Genomic DNA, 18,950 nt, shown 5'->3' with positions numbered 1-18,950 from the left:
GGGGGGGGGCGGGGAGAGAGAGAGAGAGAGAGGAGAGAGGTGAGTGAGAAAGGACAGAGAGTGGGAGAGACGAATTATATTTGTATGTCTATCGTATAATTTTGTATATACATATATGTATAATTTGTAATTAATGAAAACTATAACACTAATTTGAAGAAGAAAATCTAATTCTTCAATTACTAACTCAAACACATGTTCCAAAAACAATCTCTATTTCATATATACATATTGTGCCTTATCGGAAATGTCACAAACCTTTGAAAAAGTCATAATCTTTCGGAAAAGGTCGTCACCTTTCACAAAAGTCACAACTTTCCATAAAAGTCATAACTTTTCATAAAAATCGCAACTTTTCATAAGAGCCGCAACATTTCATAAAAGTCACAACTCTTCATAAAAGTCGCAACTCTTCATTTTCCATTCACACATTTAAAACCCAACATGCACTTCTACACGAGGTTAATCTTAATCTCTACTTAATTAATTTGATGTTGTTTTTTTCTTAATTTTCTTTAGTGATTTAATTTGTTGATATAATAATTAGTGAAATTTTATGATACATTTATCAATGTGAATATTAGCTTCCATAATTATGATATAACCAGCCAAGATCTGGTCATCTGGTGAGATTATTAAGATTTTTTTCAGATATTTAATTTGACTTTTTTGTATGAAGTTTTCCACGTTAATTTGAAATAAAGATTTGCTTAGCTTTTAGTATAAACTTGTTAACAATTAATTATCTCTTACTTGTGATTAAAATATTAAAATTATATTACATTCCTTTACGATCAAACATAATTATTAGGATGATTACCAAATAACATTGGCAAACATTAGAGAAATTGTCAAAAAAAATTGATTAGTAAGCAGAAAATATTACTTAAAAGATATTTATATAAAATTTAGGTAGATATTATTATAAGGATGAAAATGATAGAGGTGAGATTGATTCCAATACCAAACAAAATTGAATTTTGGATCCGACTCGCATACAAAAAGTTAACTCAAAAGAAAAAAGATTGGCCGAATCTTCTAATCTTTAACATTTCCTAATTATGCACATCAATCTCAATATTTAAGATATTAAAGAAATCAAGATTCATCTATCAAAAGAAGTTGTTTAATTTCCATTAAAAGAAGATAAAAAAGTACATCAATCAATACATAACCCCTCATCTCCTGTGCTTAAATCATACGTTGCGACTGTTTCAACAGCTCGAACCTGAACGGTACTTGCAAATATATCAGTTAGAATTGCAGATCATAGATGCCAAGACAATCCAAGAGAACTAATTTCCTCAACTCATCTTCAGGCCCTTCACCAGTAAGCCATTTCTTAAAAAGCCCATGTTTAAGAAGGTACCCAATTCTCTTCATGGTGATTTCCCTTTGTTGTTCTTTAGATTGATTGTAATCAGGTGAAACAAAAACTTTGCCACCTCTTTCAATAGGGTTAAACAGATTGCTCAACAATAAATTCCTAATTCATTCATATAATAATTGGAACCATAATCATGTATTCAGACTCATTGTTGGCATAGTTTCTGTTGGCGTACTCTTCCGGTGTGGCCGCAAAGTATCGGTGCCCTATACTTTGAACGAGTAGAATTTGGGTCCTGAAAGAAAAAAGAAAAAAAAAACACCTCAAATAAATGGTTTGGTGAATGAACAGCAGTGAGTATATATAATATATAATGAGGAAGAAAAGTGATATCTACCAGAGAGGGTTTCTGAGGAGCTTCATGGCTGCACCAGAATCACGCACACACATTAAAGATTATAGATAAGTAGTCTTGAGAGGATTATTAACCAGCTATACCATTTAATCAAAGATCGGTTCAAGGTAAGGACAGATAAGCTCAATACGTCTCACAGACTGCACAATCGTACAGTCCTAATGGTTCATCTACTGATCCATGAGAGATACATTAGTCCATTTGAAATTAGACAAGTTAAACAAGGCTACACAAACATTTGATATGACATCTACAATCAACTGCAAATAAAGATAAAAATTTTGATTGAGGTTTAACTTTAACATCTAATAACAGTCAGAGATGAAGTTTTTGAAGGCAACAAAATCAAATGTGGTTGAAAAAATTGGCAAGCACAATTTCTGAAATGTTTGCACTGGTACGCCCTTGTCATTGACCACCAAATACCTGTACAAATGATGAGCAGTTTCCATCAGAACATAAGCAAGTCTTTTATTTACCTCTTTCACCAGAGCAGGGAATGGGGGAAATGGAACTTACTCCGGCCAAAACGTCCTTAGACAGACTAGGCTTGAGTTTCCCAGCTTGATCTGCCACAGGTTTTTTCTGGGGAAATTGTCGTATCACCTTTGGTGCAAACTGATCACTTGGGAAATCAGAAATTACCCCAGATTCCTGTTGCACCTTTTGCTTCTGTAAAGATGGAACAATTAAAAAGTATTATCTATACTATATTACTCAATTGTGAAAGATATAAGGTAAGATAAAGTGAGTGGTCGAATACCTAAACTAAAACTGGCTATAATACATTACCAAGTAATAACAACTCGGGGTGAGGAAAAGAGACTCTTCCTATTTTACACAAAAATCAACATCTACATTTTATTAGTTTTGCTAGACATCTTCTAACATCAATCAATGTATTAGATATCCAAATCAGAGCTTATCGACGAAAAACTAGAGTTGTCTCATGTTGTAACTACTATTTAAAGAATAAAAATTCCAAAGGAGATGGCAAATAAGAAAGTCAATCAAGGGAGATCAAAACATGCTGCTTAACAACTACTTGCATGCTAAAGAATTAATTAAAATTGTATCACTGACCTTCTTCATTCGTTCTTCAATAGAACTTAAAGCACGAGATTTATCAACTTGTGTAAGATAGAAATCACGCTCCCTCTTAGCAGCAGAAAGCTCCAAAGCTAGTTTCTGCTCACGAACTGCATGCCTTTGTGCTGCAAAATGTTTGTGAGGCATCAATTAAGAACTGAATGGAGATCGAGAAATGCATCACTACCCAATAAACCAAAAAGTAACAGCATACCAATTTCATCAGTAACATCATCCCATTTAATTTTAGACAAGTACTTGACATTCCAAATGTCATAATAGAATGATGACCTTTTTCTTCCACCTGTCAAACAGAAATTTGACAGTAAAGTCGATAACCTCTCAAGGTCACTGAAAATATAAGAATAACAGAAGTTGAAAGCTGAATCAGAATAACCAAATTAAAATATAAGAATAACAGAAGTTGAAAGCTGAATCAGAATAACCAAATTACATTGTTATGACACAAATGGCATAATGCAACAAAAAAATGATAGTCTATTCGTAATAAAAGCCAAATTTTGGCTAGTATCTGAATAATTGGTGTGTCCCCTAAAAATGTGTAATAAGCACAATAACTAGTCAGCTCAACAAGAAAATAGAAACATTTGTCAAACTTACTGCTAGATGCTACGATGGCACCCAATTCACCAAATAAAAGAAATATGTAAATAGCCTGAACATCTAAACAGAATTCCTTAAACTGGAAAGAATCAAGAAGAAAAGGAAGGCACTGCTAAGAAAATATGTTACTTTACCCATCTGTTGACCATTCAACATATTTGCGACTCTTTTGGCAACACTCTTTTTTGTAAACTCAACCCACCTGCAGATATAGATGATAGTTTAATTACTTTCGGTAAAAAATGTCATAATCATGCAGATGCAAGATACGATTCATGCTAAATAAAGATAATCTGATTTCAGTTGACAGAAACTTCAATATAAGCATACCCTTCTGAAAATGCTTGTCCTCGGAATCCACCTGCCCGTTTCCGATTCATTTGAGCAGCAGCAGCTGTATGCAAGACAAATTAGTAAAGACAACCAAGCTAAGCTAAGGAGCACAGTGAAGTGTTTAACAAATATCAGATATAAGAGCAAAAACAAGGAACTCAACAAACCTTCAGGTACAAGATATATTCTCTGAATTTCTCCAAACTGAGAAAGAACCTGGCGAAGTTTCACATGGTCCATACGAGGCGGTACTCTACTTACGTGACAAACTCCACGCTTTTCAGCCTTCACCTTCTTCTTCTTTTTTACTTTTCCAACTTGTGTTTTAGTTTCATCTTCTCTACGTGGTGGACTTGTTTCCTCAATTTCCAAATCTTTCTCACCCATCTAACGGAAAGGAGAAAACCAGTTGTACCAGATAAAACTTGTGCTATAGTGGAATTTGTCCGTCAAAGCTACAAGAATAATTTCCAATGTATTAGCAATCATAAAATTAACTCCCCCAACCCTAAAGCCACTAAAAAGCCACAAGGACAGTTGAAAGCAAGGGCGGCTCAACCCTAAGCCCTAAAGCCACAAAATTACAAATCCTTCAAAGAATCAAGAAAATCCCGAAATTTAGTTCGAAAAAGGAAGCTCAAATACGAAAACAAATATACACATCCGAATCCGAAGATAAATTCGAGCAAGAGACAAGATTAAAGGAGAACCAAATGCACTGAGACAGAAGATGAAGGAGATATATACATACCAAATGAGACGACCAGCTCTGCTGAAGGCGAGAGCAAAATCAATCAATCAACTGGATCAATGTACCAAATTAAACATGGGATCAGCTATTTCATTCGGCTACTCAATATAATCCCAATTCAAAACCCAAAATCACAATAACCCGTTAAAACGTACAGAACAACAAATTGTATCAAAAAATAAAAACCCAAATGGAGTTTTCAGAGACATTTCAATTAACAAAACTGAAGTTTCAACTTAATAAGTAACACTATGCTTCAAACAGCAAATTAAATCAACTACATCAAGGTACGAAATTAAACTTGAAATCAGCTCAGCTAGATCATTGCAATATTCAACTATCCCAAATTCCACAAAATATAATCCAAGTTCAAAAATCGAAATCACAATAACCCGTTGAACTTAGGAACAAGAAATTGGGTCAAACATACAACTCAAATGGGGTTATCTTCTCAAATACATTTCACCAAGTTCCGTAACACCCAAAATAAATGCTTCAAACAGCAAAATCAATCAATCAACTACATCACTATACCAAATTAAACTTGAAATCAGCTAAACACTCCATCTAATTCATTCCAATACTCAATAATCTATGTTTAACCCAAATAAATCGGAAAAAATCACCAAAAAATCAAAAAAAAAAAGCGTCATTACCCGAAATCGGCTAAAAACTTAAAATCAAATAGACTTTGAAGTTGAAGATGAATTTACCTGATCAAAACGAAGCAGAGAAGTTTAGGGTTTTTGGTAGAAGATGAAGAGAGAAGAAACTAAAGAGGGGATTTTTTTCGGGAAACTTCGAGGGTTTAAGGGTTTTTCGATATTTTTTTTAATTTTAATTATATTTCGTTAATTATTTAAATGTTTATGGGCTTTGATATTGGGCTCTATTATGAAAATTGACCTCTTTGTTTTTCTTTTTGTAGAAAAGCCCATTATACTAATTGGACCCCCAATGAGTTTTCACCTTTGTCAAGTTTTCATAAAATTTCACAAATAGCCACTAAAATAAATTTAATTAGGCTTCATAACTATAGTTTGCTAATTACGAGTTGTAGTTACATGTTAGAGGGGGGAGGAGGGGGAGGAGAAAGGAGAGCTAGATTGAGGAGAGAGGTGAACGAGAGAGGGCAGAAGTATAGAGAGATGAATTATATTTGTAAATCTGTCATATAATCGGATACATATATGTATAATTTGTATATGTGTAATAGAAAAGAGGTGCGAGAGAGAGGAAGAGAGGAGAGAGATACACATAATTATAGCTAAAACTAAGTTGCGACCTGCAAGTGGTAATTAATGAAAACTATAACATTAATTTGAAAATGAAAATCCAAGTCTTCAATTACTAACTCAAACACATGTTCCAAAAATAATCTCTATTTCATATATATATATATATATATATATAGTCCAATAAGCATATCTTGCGTTGGCACGGAAATGAGATCCCCAATAGCCGAAGACAAAAGATTCATATGAGGAAACATAAGTAAACGGGCCTCTAAGGATAAAGGTACATGAACAGCCATTTGATCTCCATCAAAATCGGCATTGAATCCCTTGCAAACTAATGGATGTAAACAAATAGTGCGCCAGAAGTAATAAAGAACGTTACTGCCCCAAATCTCATTGGTTAGGTCTTCTGGATCACTTGATAATCGTCTAATCAAACAAATGTCATGACCTAATGGACTTTAGGACTAAAGCAGAGAAAGAGATGTCCTTGTCAAAGATCTGGGGCTAAAGAAGGTCCAACAACATGCGATATGTGGATTTGATTCACCCTTAGTAATGAGAGGATTGGTCTTCTCATACCAGTGAATTGGGTCGTATACATTGGAGCAAGAGAGTACTGGCGGTTGAGTCAGCAGCTAGTTTTTCCGGAATAGGAAGAAAGGGTGCTATTGAATCTTCTTGTTGAAGGGCATTTTAGCAATTAGACGGAATGGGTCTTTGTTTTCCATATTCCCTGCTCTTCTTAAGTCTACTCTCTCATGCTTTTTTGGGACCAAGCTTTTACCGGTTGAAAGGGAACTGAATGCTTAAGTATAAGGAATATGCCCTCTTAGCACTAGGACTGAAGGAAAAGGAGTAGGACTAGGATCAGGAGGTCTAATCAACGGAGGCAAGCAAGGAAAAGGAATGGATGCTACGAATGCTCTTTTTTCCCTAATTCATTTTGTTTGAGAAGCTGTGATCGGAACTTCTTTCGCTTTGAACGACTCCGGTCCTTTTGAATCTGTTAAATGGCTAGTCCAAGGTAAAGGAAATTCAAAAAAAAAGCAGAGAAGATCAAAGAAATGGAACCTAGAGAGAGAAGAAAAGCTTAGCGAGGAGATCAGGAATGAGGCGGAGATCGACGGCATTCCAAAGGTAAGACGACGACGAGATTCCTCTGAGAATCGGGTACAAGAACGTATTGTCGCCGCAGTTAACGGAAGAGTCCCCGAGGACGAATAAATTGAAAAGGCCCTTTCTCACCTGCAGCAAAGGAGGTGGTGACCAAGTGAAGACCTTCATGGCCTTACTACCATGGTATCTCTGGAACAGATTTTGCTTTCCTCGCTAGGAGGCTTTAGGTNTTTGAAGAAATTTATATGTATCCCATAAAAGATATATATATCAATATTTTTTAAGAATAATGAATTTGCTTACTGTCCAAAATTTTCTTTCAATTTTTATGTCTATTTTTTGTGATAATATTTTTAATTAAAGGTCTTAAATTCGAACATTGAAATAAGTAAATTCTTGATAGTTAGTACTTCAACCTTAAATGGGTTATACATACATGATTTAGATTATTCCAAATATCATATATTTAAAAAATTAAAATAATCAAAGATCTTGTCAATTAGGTGTAACATCTATTATTGATAATGAGATCATATTATAAAATTGATAATTAGAGATTTGCCAAATCTTGTTGATTAATCTATAAGCCAACTATGATTATCTCAGCTTGAAAATAATTGTTTTACCATGTAAAACATGATTTGATTATTACATTTATTTTCATCAAGTATAAATATACAGATGAATGAATAAATATTTATCTCTATTTAGGTGAAAATATTGGTGAATTCAACCAACAGGCTAGGCATTTCTACATGAGGCTAATCTTAATCTCTACTTAATTAATTTGCTTTTTTTTTTTCTCTTTTAACTTTCTCTAGTGATTTGATTTGTTGATATATAAATTGCTTAATGATAAAGGAATTTTAAGATATATTTATCAATGTAAATATTAGCTTTCATAATTATGATATAACTAGCCTAGATCTGGTTAGATTATTAAGATTTCTTACAGATATTTCGAATTTAGCTTTTGGTATAAATTTGTTTAAAAGTAATTGTCTTTTACTTGATATTAAAATATTAATATTATCTATCGAAAAGTTTGTTTCTTTGGCTTCTTTTGTTAGTAAACAAATTAATACTAAGGCAAGTTTTGATCAGTACGCAGAAAATATTATTTTTAAAATATTTATATAAAATTTAGATAAATATTATGAGAATAAAAATGGTAGAGATAAATATTATGAAGCGTGAGAATGAGAAAAAGATAATCTGATATAAAATATAAAAATCGATTAGTATTAAATCTCGACTTCGCCTTTTCGCCTTTCTATATAGTATACTTCTCCCAAAGTTATGCTAGAGATCAATTAAGCACTTGAACACTTTAATTTACGTAAATAAGTTAATAATAAAATTTTAAAAAATTATATTTGTCAAATTATATCTTATGTCTAACTCACACCTTAAATGATATCACAAAGGAAGGAGGATTACGTGAATATTATAAGGAATCCACACGTCACATCCCTCGCCTATATTGTACATATTTCTTCAACATTCTCCTCGCGTCTGAACCATTTTTTGCACTTCATGATCCGGTGTATTTCGTCACTCTCACCCCGCTCACCCCTCAATCTCTTAAATGGCCAATGTCATTCCGATATGAATTTTAGATCCAACTCATATTTCAAAAATTAGCTTAAAAAAAAAAGATTGTTCGAATCTTATAAAAGGTTCAAAATTTTTAACTCTGGTCGATAATCTTTAGCAACATCTTCTAATTATGCACATCAATCTCAAGAGAAATATATCTGCGATTTTACAATTTATTCTTTTATCGGATCCAAAAAATAAAAATGAAGCAAGCAATATATAAGAAATTAAAAGTAGTTCAATTTCCATTAAAGAAAATAAAAAAGTACATCAATCTAACACATAACCCCTCATTATTCATATCAATTACATGACACACCATGTGATAAAAAAATAAATGCACACTCATGAGGATCAATTATTTATCATAAACTCAAATTAATTAAGGATAAACCTCAATTAGTGACCTTAATCCAAGAATTGGAGTAACTTTATAGTCACTAAATCCAGCCTCAAAGAAGATTTTAGCCCATCCTTTTTCAGATCTTTCTCTTCCAGTAACCAAAACCATCATTAACATATCAAAGAAAATTTGAGTTTCAATTGATTCATCATCTCCAATTTTATTATCAACCATCATGTCAATAATTATCACCTTTCCACCTTTTTCCTTGCTAGGTATCGCTTCTTTACATTTCTTCAATATTTTTACACTTTCTTCGTCACTCCAATCATGTAATATCCACTGCAAATAATTCATATCACAAAAAGTTAGTATTCGAGATGTAAAAATGTTATTCAGGAGATTCCTTCAACTTTAAAGTATACAAGTATAACAACAAAGAGATAAATTTCGTTAAAAATGCTCATATGTATATACATTCAATGAAAGGTCACACTAGGTATTAAGAGTTCGAGTGAAGAAACCCCTCAATAAGAATTTTCCACCTTTTAATTGGATCTTACATGATATGAATTTAAATCGATCGAATAAATGAAAATTTTAAATGTTTAAAATTATACTTTTATCTCAATGAGAAATATTTTTAAAGAATATATAATATGTGCTATTGTCAGTATGCATAAGACACTAGAAGAATTTGACTTTATTTATAAAATAATATTGTGATTAATACATGAAGTAGACTTGATTCTTTAATCTCTTATTCTTAAAGAAAATAATAGAAGGATGGCTCAACTTTTCAACTAGAGCAATTAAGTGATAGAATTTGTTTGGGATTCTTTCTAACATTTCACTATAACAATCAAAAACAATCTGAATAATGAAATTATTATGAAGTTTTCTATAAAATCAATTTTTCATTATATGGTATGTTATACTTATAATAATATTGTGAAATTAGGTCTTAGGCCTAACTCACATCCCAAAAGCTAGCTCAAAGGGAGGAGGATTGTCCAAGCCTTATAACGAGTCCATCCATCTCATTAACCACCGGTGTGGGACTTTTGTCATTCTTTAACACCCCACCTCACGCCCAGTGCTTAGCATCTGGTGCGTGGACAATTTTTGATTTTGGGGGTCCCAACATCGGATGAGACGGGCCCTGCTCTGATACCATGTGAAATTAGGTCTTAAGCCTAACTCACACCCCAAAAGTTAGCTCAAAGGGAGGAGGATTGCCCAAGACTTATAACGAGTCCACCCATCTCATTAACCACCGATGTGAGACTTTTGTCATTCTTTAACAAACATTTTACTGTAACAATAAAGAACTAACAACCCGAAAAATGATGTCGTTGTAAAGAGATTCTTTTTCCGTGAAACTGATTTCTCTTGCTATGTTATATCGTACGTTTTCTATAGTATCCAAAACTATCTACACAACAATATCATATTATAAAGAGATTTGACTGTATCACTCACCTATAGGTTATACGTATAACTCAAATCGAAAAAAAAAATAAAAAAGTAGTGAAATTACCTTGAGTAGAAGAGCCTCAGCATGAGGAATGGACACAAAGAAATCTCCACCAACATAAGTTAAGTTATCACTTCCTTCAAGTCCTTCAACTACATGAGGCAAATCAAACACAGTACATTGCAAATTAGGAAAAGTTTTAGCAATTGTCTTAGCCACAGTCCCAGTACCACCACCAACATCAACAATAGAATTTAATCCTTCAAAAACATCTTTTGAATATTTCATTACAACACTCATAACCAACTTAGCATCACTAGCCATTGCATCATTAAAAAAATGATTTAACCTAGGTTCATGTCCAGCATAATCCCAAAATGTTCTCCCATGTGCAACCTCAAATGCTGTTGGCTCATCACTAGTAAACCACTCACTTACATTATGCCATGGCTTTACTAAAATTGGGTCCAACATTGCTAGTAAAAAAGGTGTAACTGTTAACGGCTCGTCTTTCAATAAAAGACGAGCTGGAGGGGCTAGGACATAGCCCCCCTCTACTGACCCTGATTCTGACCCTGATCCTGATCCTGACTTGAGGAAAAATCCTGAGTGGACCAAAATTCGCATGAGACGTCGAAGGTGAGTGATTTTGGAGTGGTTGATTGATAGGGCATTAGCTAATTCATCAAGTGTCATAGGTTTGCCATGTTTGTGGATTATGTCTGGGATGTTTAATTGAATTGCTGATTTGAGTGACATGGAATTTATGAAACTAAATATATGGTTCCATATGTGAGTTTGAGCATGAAGAATTTCAGTCTCATGTTCACCAACAATTGGCACAACCATTTTAATAAAATTGTAATAACTTTTTTTTTTATTTGGTTTTTGATTGATATGCAATTTCTCTATAGACTTTTGATCAATTTATAGAGAGTGAAGGATGGAGTAATTAATTGTATACAAAAAAAATAATAATTATAATAATAATAATAATGAGATAGTCATGTTATCATGAGATACACGATTGTGCTTTGTAAAATTATTTTATTTGAAATCCAAGCAAGTGGTACTTTGGATTATTTTATACCAAATTCAATTGGCATAAAGTTTTAAGAATGTTTTGTCAAAATAAAAAAGATTATAGATATATAGAGATGAATATAGGAACTATTTCGATTTCGATTTCTATCAAGTTAATAATTGTTAATTTAGAAGAACTCGAAAAAAAGTGATTGGTTCACAATACAAATTACAAAAAATTTGAATCTAAATTCAAACATGAAATTGAAAGACATACGCTCACTATAATGAATGAGGTTGCTCCTCTTTTAATTAGAAATTTCGGATCGAGTTCTGAATATAAAAAAAATCGTTAATAGAGAGTATTACCTTTTGAATGATGCTCTACCTGACATCAATCTAATTTAATCGAACTCTAATATTAATATCAAACATTAGATATAAAATCAAATTTTTTCGAATTCTAATACCTCTACCCCACCCCCACCTTGTTTTCTCATTTATTGTGTATAATATAATAATACTTGCTTTTGTATGTTCCTCAGTCAAAAAACACATGGGCCATGACCACTAATATATAAATTCTTTTACTTGATTCCTTATCTTATCTAGATAATGAGGATTGTATTTATTTTTGTGATTGAATTTTTAGAATTCAATAAATATATTACGATACTTATTTAAATGTCTAGTAGAAATATCCTCAAGTAAAACGTCTAAATGAAAATTTATAACACTTCTAAAGGAAAATTTAATAAATTCAATTATGTCACGACATTTTACAAATTTATGTAAGAAATTATAACCAGCAAATAAATAAACCTTAGTGTATTTTCAAGAAAATGATAAGTGCCTTTACAAGTAAAGACATGTGCCTTTTTCAAAAAATAAAAAAAACGAATGTATAAAAATAAAAGAGAAATTATTACTTTAAAAAAATCAATCAGATTTTTGTTTTCCTTTTATAGCCATCACTCATTCATTTAAAACCTAATTAAAGTTTTTAATAAAAGTGAACTCGTATTAAAAATTGAACTAAGTGAGAGTATTTGAGAAGTAACTAAAACCGTCATGTGTAATTAATAGGTCATAATTTCAAGTCATATAAGCAATTAGATGAAGTACATTATATTTTTTTAGGTATGATCCTTTTCTTTTCTGTATTTTTTAGTGTGATTTGTTTTATTATTGGATTGTCCTTTAATTAATATAAAGAATTACTTATCTTTCTTGTAATCCATCACAGCTCTGATTAACATCTCATTAAGAGTTAAGAGAAAGTTTCAAATTAAAATTTATTTTTAAATATATTATCTAAACTTGTCACGTGTAATTAATAGGTCGCAATTTCAAGTCCTACAAGCAACCAGATGAAGTACATCATATTTCTTAAGGTACGATCCTTCCCCTTTCCTGTATTTTTTTAGTGTGATTTGTTTTATTATTGGATTGTCCTTTAATTAATATAAAGAATTACTTATCTTTCTTGTAATATATCACAACTCTGATTTGCATCTCATTAAGGGTTAAGCGAAAGTTTAAAATTAAATTATTTTTTATATACATTATCTAAACTAGTCACGTGTAATTAATAGGTCACGATTTCAAGTCATACAAGCAACCAGATGAAGTACATCATATTTCTTAAGGTACGATCCTTCCCTTCCCTGTACTTTTTAGTGTGATTTGTTTAATTATTGGATTGTCCTTTAATTAATATAAAGAATTACTTATCTTTCTTGTAATTTATCGCAACTTTGATTAGCATCTCATTAAGGGTTAAGCGAAAGTTTAAAACTAATTTTTTTTTAAAATATATTATCTAAACTTGTCACGTGTAATAAATAGATCACAATTTCAAGTCATACAAGCAATCAGATGAAGCACATCATATTTCTTAAGGTACGATCCTTTCCTTCCCTGTATTTTTTTAGTGTGATTTGTTTTATTATTAGATTGTCCTTTAATTAATATAAAGAATTACTTATTTTTCTTGTAATCTATCACAGCTCTGATTAGCATCTCGTTAAGGGTGAAGCGAAAGTTTAAAATTAAATCATTTTTTAAATATATTATCTAAATATGGAAAATATTTTTTAGAAAATATCAGATGTCACAAATGACATCACATTGCTCTTTTTAATATTTGGAAATTAGATTTTCACATAATCAAATATGTAGTGCCTGTTTTTTTTATTCTCAAATATCTTGATGCTTATACAATTTGGATCTCATGTGAATGAAAAAATATGCATGGACCATATCTGAGAAAATGACTAAAATAATATTTAATAATGGGGGTTAGACTATTTTAGTTCTTTGGTATGCTATGTACCAAAATGATTTTTAATGTATAAAAAAATATTTTTGTAATTGTTTATATTTCAAAATAATTAAAGTTCATACTGTAAGAAATAAGTAATCATTTTAATACTTTAATATAAATAAATATGAAATAGGAAAGTTAATATTACATGCCTAATTAATTATGTCTAAGCACACTTTATGGTGATCAATTACTCATGTTACCCTAATCAGTTTAAAATTCCTTTAAGTGATTCTAGGAGCGATATTTTGTGATTTGTATAAACTTAAAGTATTAATATATTGAGGTACAAGTACTTGTAAAAACACAATGTATTAATTTTACTATCTTTAATATTATATGAAGAAAAATCAATTTTACAAAAAACTAAAATAACCATTTTTTATCGATTAAAACCTATCTTGATTACTTGTTAATAAAGGATTAAAATATTCTGATCCTATAAGGATCATTTTGATCATTTTATCGACCATATCCCATATATTTAGGACGAACGAAACTAATAATAATAAGAATGTTAATAATTGAGATAGCGTTATATTATTGTATATATAAAATATAAATCATGATATATTTGGCTTTTATTAACTCCAACTAATGTGATGATACAGGGTTAAAATATTTTAAAAGGGAATATTCCCTTTTTTTTTCTTTTAAAATATTGGTATCATGGTTTTGTAATGTCTTAAAATTATCATATTTTATTAGCTATTTGTCCATGTTCAATGTGTGAAGACTAATTAGGCCGGTGATTTTCGATAAGTCTTTCTGAATTAAAAAGAGAAAAAAAATACTTTATTCATGCTGAGAAAAAAAAACATGTGTAATGAATGGATCGTTCATGGTCAATTTCAGTATTTTAAAGGGTAGGGACATAAAGGAAACGTTTTACTTAGTATAGGGTGAGATGTAAACCTCGTGATCTGGAGCGTAAGTTTTATGAATTTTTAATTTTTTAATTTACAGTATAGTGCAATAATATAATATACAGAATTATAAAAGTTCATGTAGTTTGAAATAATTAGAAAAATGATAAAAGAAACTCATAGAGAATAATCATCGTTATATATACAAGTATAAATAATATAATATCTTAATTTTCTAATAATAAAAGAATCATTATTCCTTTTTTTTTTATCGTACCATACAATTTACCCCTCTAAAAGAAAATAATCAATAACACTTACTAGTATTATGTTAAAAACATCACTCGAATAAAAAAAAGTTACTTTCAAATAGCGAATAAAATATGATAATTTTAAGACATGACAAAATCACGAGACGAATAATAAGTAAAAATATAAAATTTCTCTACGTGTTAAAAAATAAACATTACATAATATAAATCACCTTCACAATGTTATAAATAGTAATGATGCAATACTACAACTTCAGTTTGAGTTAGTAAAGATGCACTACGCAATTTGAATTTGAGTTACTCTCAATCTTCTTATCTCTCAATATGTTAAAAAATTGTTAATGTCATTCATTTATTTAAGAATTATGAGGATCAACAATGTTAACAAAAAATTTTAACACTTAATTTATGTAAGATATGTTAGGTGAGCCTCGAGCGTTGGCTGTTAGATATGCTTATGGCGTATAGTCGGACGCTTATGATATAAATCTTACATAACTAAGCCTCACACTAGAGTCTCGAGGCGTTTTCCTAAAGCCCCGCTCCAAATGAGCCACGAAACAAGTTTCAACAATCTTTTAGAACACTAATTGAGCCCGTCAAAATTATTGAATTTAATAATATCTGATTATAATTCAATAATTACATAATAAATTGATCCCAATTAATTTTGGAAGGAAGCTTATTAGTTTACAAAAGAAACGTAATTCTTTCTCTTTTGATTCAAAATCGGCAACGGACCGAAATAGCTAGGATTTCCAGAAGAAGATGCCATTTGTTTGATGAGAAATAAAAAGGAATATCGAAAATTCGAGTGGCTGAAGCTGCAGAGAAGTTTTCAAACGAATCTACTTAATATAAATTTTCTTTTTGGTAAGATCTACTCAATATAATTAATAAATAGTATACATAGTTTCTTAGGAATAAGTCAGAAAAAAAAACCCATCTAATTTCATTAATATACACCTAATTTTGATTCGTATACATTCAATATTCATTGGTTCGATTAATTCTATAAAAAAGATGGGGAACTAATAATATTAGTTGCACGTGTTTAAGAGGATTGTGCATTTTTTATATTATATTAAAGTTTGTTATTATTTTATACGAAAAATCGTACGTTCTAATATGCCTAGCTTTTGCTCTTAGATGAGATTATTTGAAGAAAAAAAATATTGAAAATTTATAAAATCATATCGATATAAAAAGAGTAATCGAAATGATCATGATGGTTATAAAAAATTTAAAAATTTATTTATGCATAATAAACTAGTTAAAAAATTATACAAGATAATTTAATATCAATCAAACTGTATTATTGACACATTATATTGCATCAACATTCCCAAGAACATTTTAATACACTTATCAACAACACCAACCCACCTACTAACTTTACTACTCTTAAATGTACACATTATGACATTTCAAATGTGACCCAAAATACTTAATAAACCATCAAAAAATTGTGATGCACTTAATATGGTTACTTCTCAATTCTCATTTAATCAATTAGAAGCTTCGAATCTAAGTTTTGAATATGTAATGTTTTTAGTATAAAGCTTTTTTGTTCGAGCAAGACCCTATGTAATACAAATCTTAGTATAGTTAGGCTTCAGATTTCAATACAATTATTAAACACCACATGAAAGAAATACGTAAAATAACATTGCGATTAATTATCCAACTATCAGAATAAATTCCCAACTAACAAAAGGAGCACCGAAATTAGATTTTTTCAGGTGCAATATTTAATATTCTTTTCAAAAAGGAAAAATCGTTTTGGCCAGAAAAGTTTGGCCATAATTTGGCCAGAATGACAAAATGACATGTTCACACTATAATATAGTTTATTTTAGACATTTTTGCCCTTTAACTTAAATATTAAATGGAAAAATCCTTTTGGTCATAAAAATTTGGCTATAATTTGGCCAGAATGATAAAATGATATGTTCACACTATAATCTACTTTACTTTTAGACATTTTTGCCCTTTAACTTAAATATTAAATATATTATTCAATTATATTTTCAAGACATTGAAAATGATTGGTGAGATTAATTATTGATGATTTCATAGTTAAACATGAGAAAGGAGCCAAAAATATCCACCAAAAAAAACATAATTCAATTTCCCTCCTTTTTACTTATTCTTTTTAGTTTATTTTTTTTTCATTTCATATTTCTTAATGATAAGAAAAAATTTTAAAAGTAAAAAAGAGAAGTAAGGTGTGAATTATCTATTTTAATTTATAATTTTAAGTCGTGAAAAGATAATTTATATCTATATTTAAATATTAAAAATTTATATAAAAAATAAAAATATGAAATATGGCCGTGTTGGCTAAAGAATTACACTTATTTATTCAAAGGAGTTGTTGTTACACACCGATTTTCTAGAAAAAATTAATGATAAAAATATATTTTATCCAATTATACTCAAAATTACGTGAGCGTAATACGAAGAAAACTAAAATTACCATTATGTTTCCTCTATTATGTGATTATTTTCATATTTTCGATATCATATGAATCATATCATACGCAAAAAAGACTCATTAAAATTAATTTTTATTTGTTATTTCAGTATTAGAGACATATACAATTTTTTTTTATAAAAACGTTGATGGTGCTTCATTGAAATTTTTTAATAACATAAAAAGGATATAGAGAGTTTTTTATGATTTCAAAATAAACTTTAATACGAAAATTGAAAGAAAAACATCTTTATAGTTCTCCGATGATAATGACAACACAAATTTAACATGAGCTAGATTTAAGTTTCATCACGTATATATTTTTCTTTATTAGTATTGTTTGTTATTTTATTAAAAAACGTTTGCTATTAAATGATATGCTAAAATATTAAGTATACATAGTTGTAGTCACAATATTATTTTTTTTCTTTCGTATTAACATTTGTTTTGAACTGATTAATAATTTTTTAAAATTAAGTAATTTTATTGCATTTATTATATAAATAAATTTAAATTACCTATTTAAATAATTATTTAAATTACATTTTAAATACTTTTTTATACATAATGTAAAATAACTTAATAATAACAATCAAAACTCAAAATACTTTAGAATTGATAGACAATAACACATTAAAGAAATACTAAAAATCATATGGTTTATAAGTGCCAATCCTATTTAACAACAACCCAAGATAACTACACATTAATGTTGAAAAATTACATATTTAAAGTTTATGTTTGATTATTATGTTTTAAAAAATTAAACTACATATTTACAAAACGTGTTTAAAAATTAAACTACATATTTAAAAAATTTAAGTTACATATTTGATTACTATGTTTAAATTATGTATTTTTATAATGTGATGATGTTTATCCACTTAATTAATACTATTGGAATAACTGGATTATATATTCATTGTCAAAATTAGTGAAATAATTTCACCATTTTCTATATATGTTAATTCTTGTGCGGAATGATTTTAATATAAAACAATAATATGTTATTCATGACATAGTTTTGAATGTCTTGTCATCAATTATTTTTAAAAATATCGAAGTTCCAATATAATTTTTCTTTCAAAAAATATCCATTATATAGACTTGTCTATTTAGTTGATTATATTTAAAGAAGAATTTAATTAATTTTTTTAATCTACGCTTAATCACTATATTTTACAATTTTTTTATTATAAAATAATTAAGTATAATCTTTAGTAGATAAGATAGTCATTTGTAGTTATTATTAATGAGAAATTTAATTGTTTTTTTCAATAAAGAGGTTTATTTAAACGAAAAAATAATTTTTCAAAGGTATACTTGGCACCTTAGGATCATAATTGAGTTTAAGGGAGGGGTATATGTAGAACATAGTTTGCTATATAATGAAAAAAATATAAATGTATAAAAATAAAATTACAAAAATATTTTTTTAATTAAAGCGTACATTTTTTTTATTAACTAAACAATACTTATTTTTAAAAATAAATTGGATAAATGTAACGACCTGTTTAGTCGTTTTGAGCAGCAGATTTTATTTCTGGAAAAACTGTGTGAGTCGACGGAACCCACGACGGACCGTCATGGGCACGACGGACCGTCGAGGGGGTCTCGTTCCAAAAGACTTAGACTTCTGAAATTTGGGTACTGAAATCGACTCTCTGAACTT

At 29.6% G+C, this 18,950-nt stretch overlaps 2 protein-coding genes across 2 annotated transcripts; both read right to left on the bottom strand.

Moving 5' to 3' along the window:
• Positions 1-1,094: 1,094 nt before the first annotated feature.
• On the bottom strand, positions 1,095-5,377 carry LOC107002320 (pre-rRNA-processing protein ESF2-like). Its single transcript, XM_015200289.2, has 10 exons — positions 5,253-5,377; positions 4,540-4,590; positions 3,956-4,243; positions 3,786-3,849; positions 3,590-3,657; positions 3,046-3,135; positions 2,826-2,956; positions 2,262-2,414; positions 1,725-2,168; positions 1,095-1,622 (listed from the first exon to the last, which is right to left on the bottom strand). The coding sequence occupies exons 3-9, from the start codon at positions 4,173-4,175 to the stop codon at positions 2,151-2,153; spliced, it is 744 nt and encodes a 247-aa protein (XP_015055775.1). The 5' UTR covers positions 4,176-4,243; positions 4,540-4,590; positions 5,253-5,377; the 3' UTR covers positions 1,095-1,622; positions 1,725-2,150.
• A 3,336-nt stretch (positions 5,378-8,713) lies between these two features.
• On the bottom strand, positions 8,714-11,231 carry LOC107031832 (probable O-methyltransferase 3). Its single transcript, XM_015233317.2, has 2 exons — positions 10,379-11,231; positions 8,714-9,180 (listed from the first exon to the last, which is right to left on the bottom strand). The coding sequence occupies exons 1-2, from the start codon at positions 11,162-11,164 to the stop codon at positions 8,878-8,880; spliced, it is 1,089 nt and encodes a 362-aa protein (XP_015088803.1). The 5' UTR covers positions 11,165-11,231; the 3' UTR covers positions 8,714-8,877.
• Between the last annotated feature and the right edge of the window lie 7,719 nt (positions 11,232-18,950).

The sequence above is a fragment of the Solanum pennellii genome, chromosome 10 (genome assembly GCF_001406875.1).
Source record: "Solanum pennellii chromosome 10, SPENNV200".
In the NCBI taxonomy this organism is placed as follows: Eukaryota; Viridiplantae; Streptophyta; class Magnoliopsida; order Solanales; family Solanaceae; genus Solanum; species Solanum pennellii.
Note: the sequence above shows the minus strand (reverse complement) of the source record. Positions and strands in the feature narration are given on the sequence as shown.

Coding starts and splice junctions, on each gene's coding strand:
- LOC107002320 (XM_015200289.2), bottom strand. CDS start 4,175: ATGGGTGAGAAAGATTTGGAAATTGAGGAAACAAGTCCACCACGTAGA. Junction 3,850..3,955: donor AATATATCTTGTACCTGAAG/GTTTGTTGAGTT, acceptor TCTTGCATACAG/CTGCTGCTGCTCAAATGAAT. Junction 3,136..3,589: donor GTTGAATGGTCAACAGATGG/GTAAAGTAACAT, acceptor TCTGTTTGACAG/GTGGAAGAAAAAGGTCATCA.
- LOC107031832 (XM_015233317.2), bottom strand. CDS start 11,164: ATGGTTGTGCCAATTGTTGGTGAACATGAGACTGAAATTCTTCATGCT. Junction 9,181..10,378: donor CTGAGGCTCTTCTACTCAAG/GTAATTTCACTA, acceptor AATTATTTGCAG/TGGATATTACATGATTGGAG.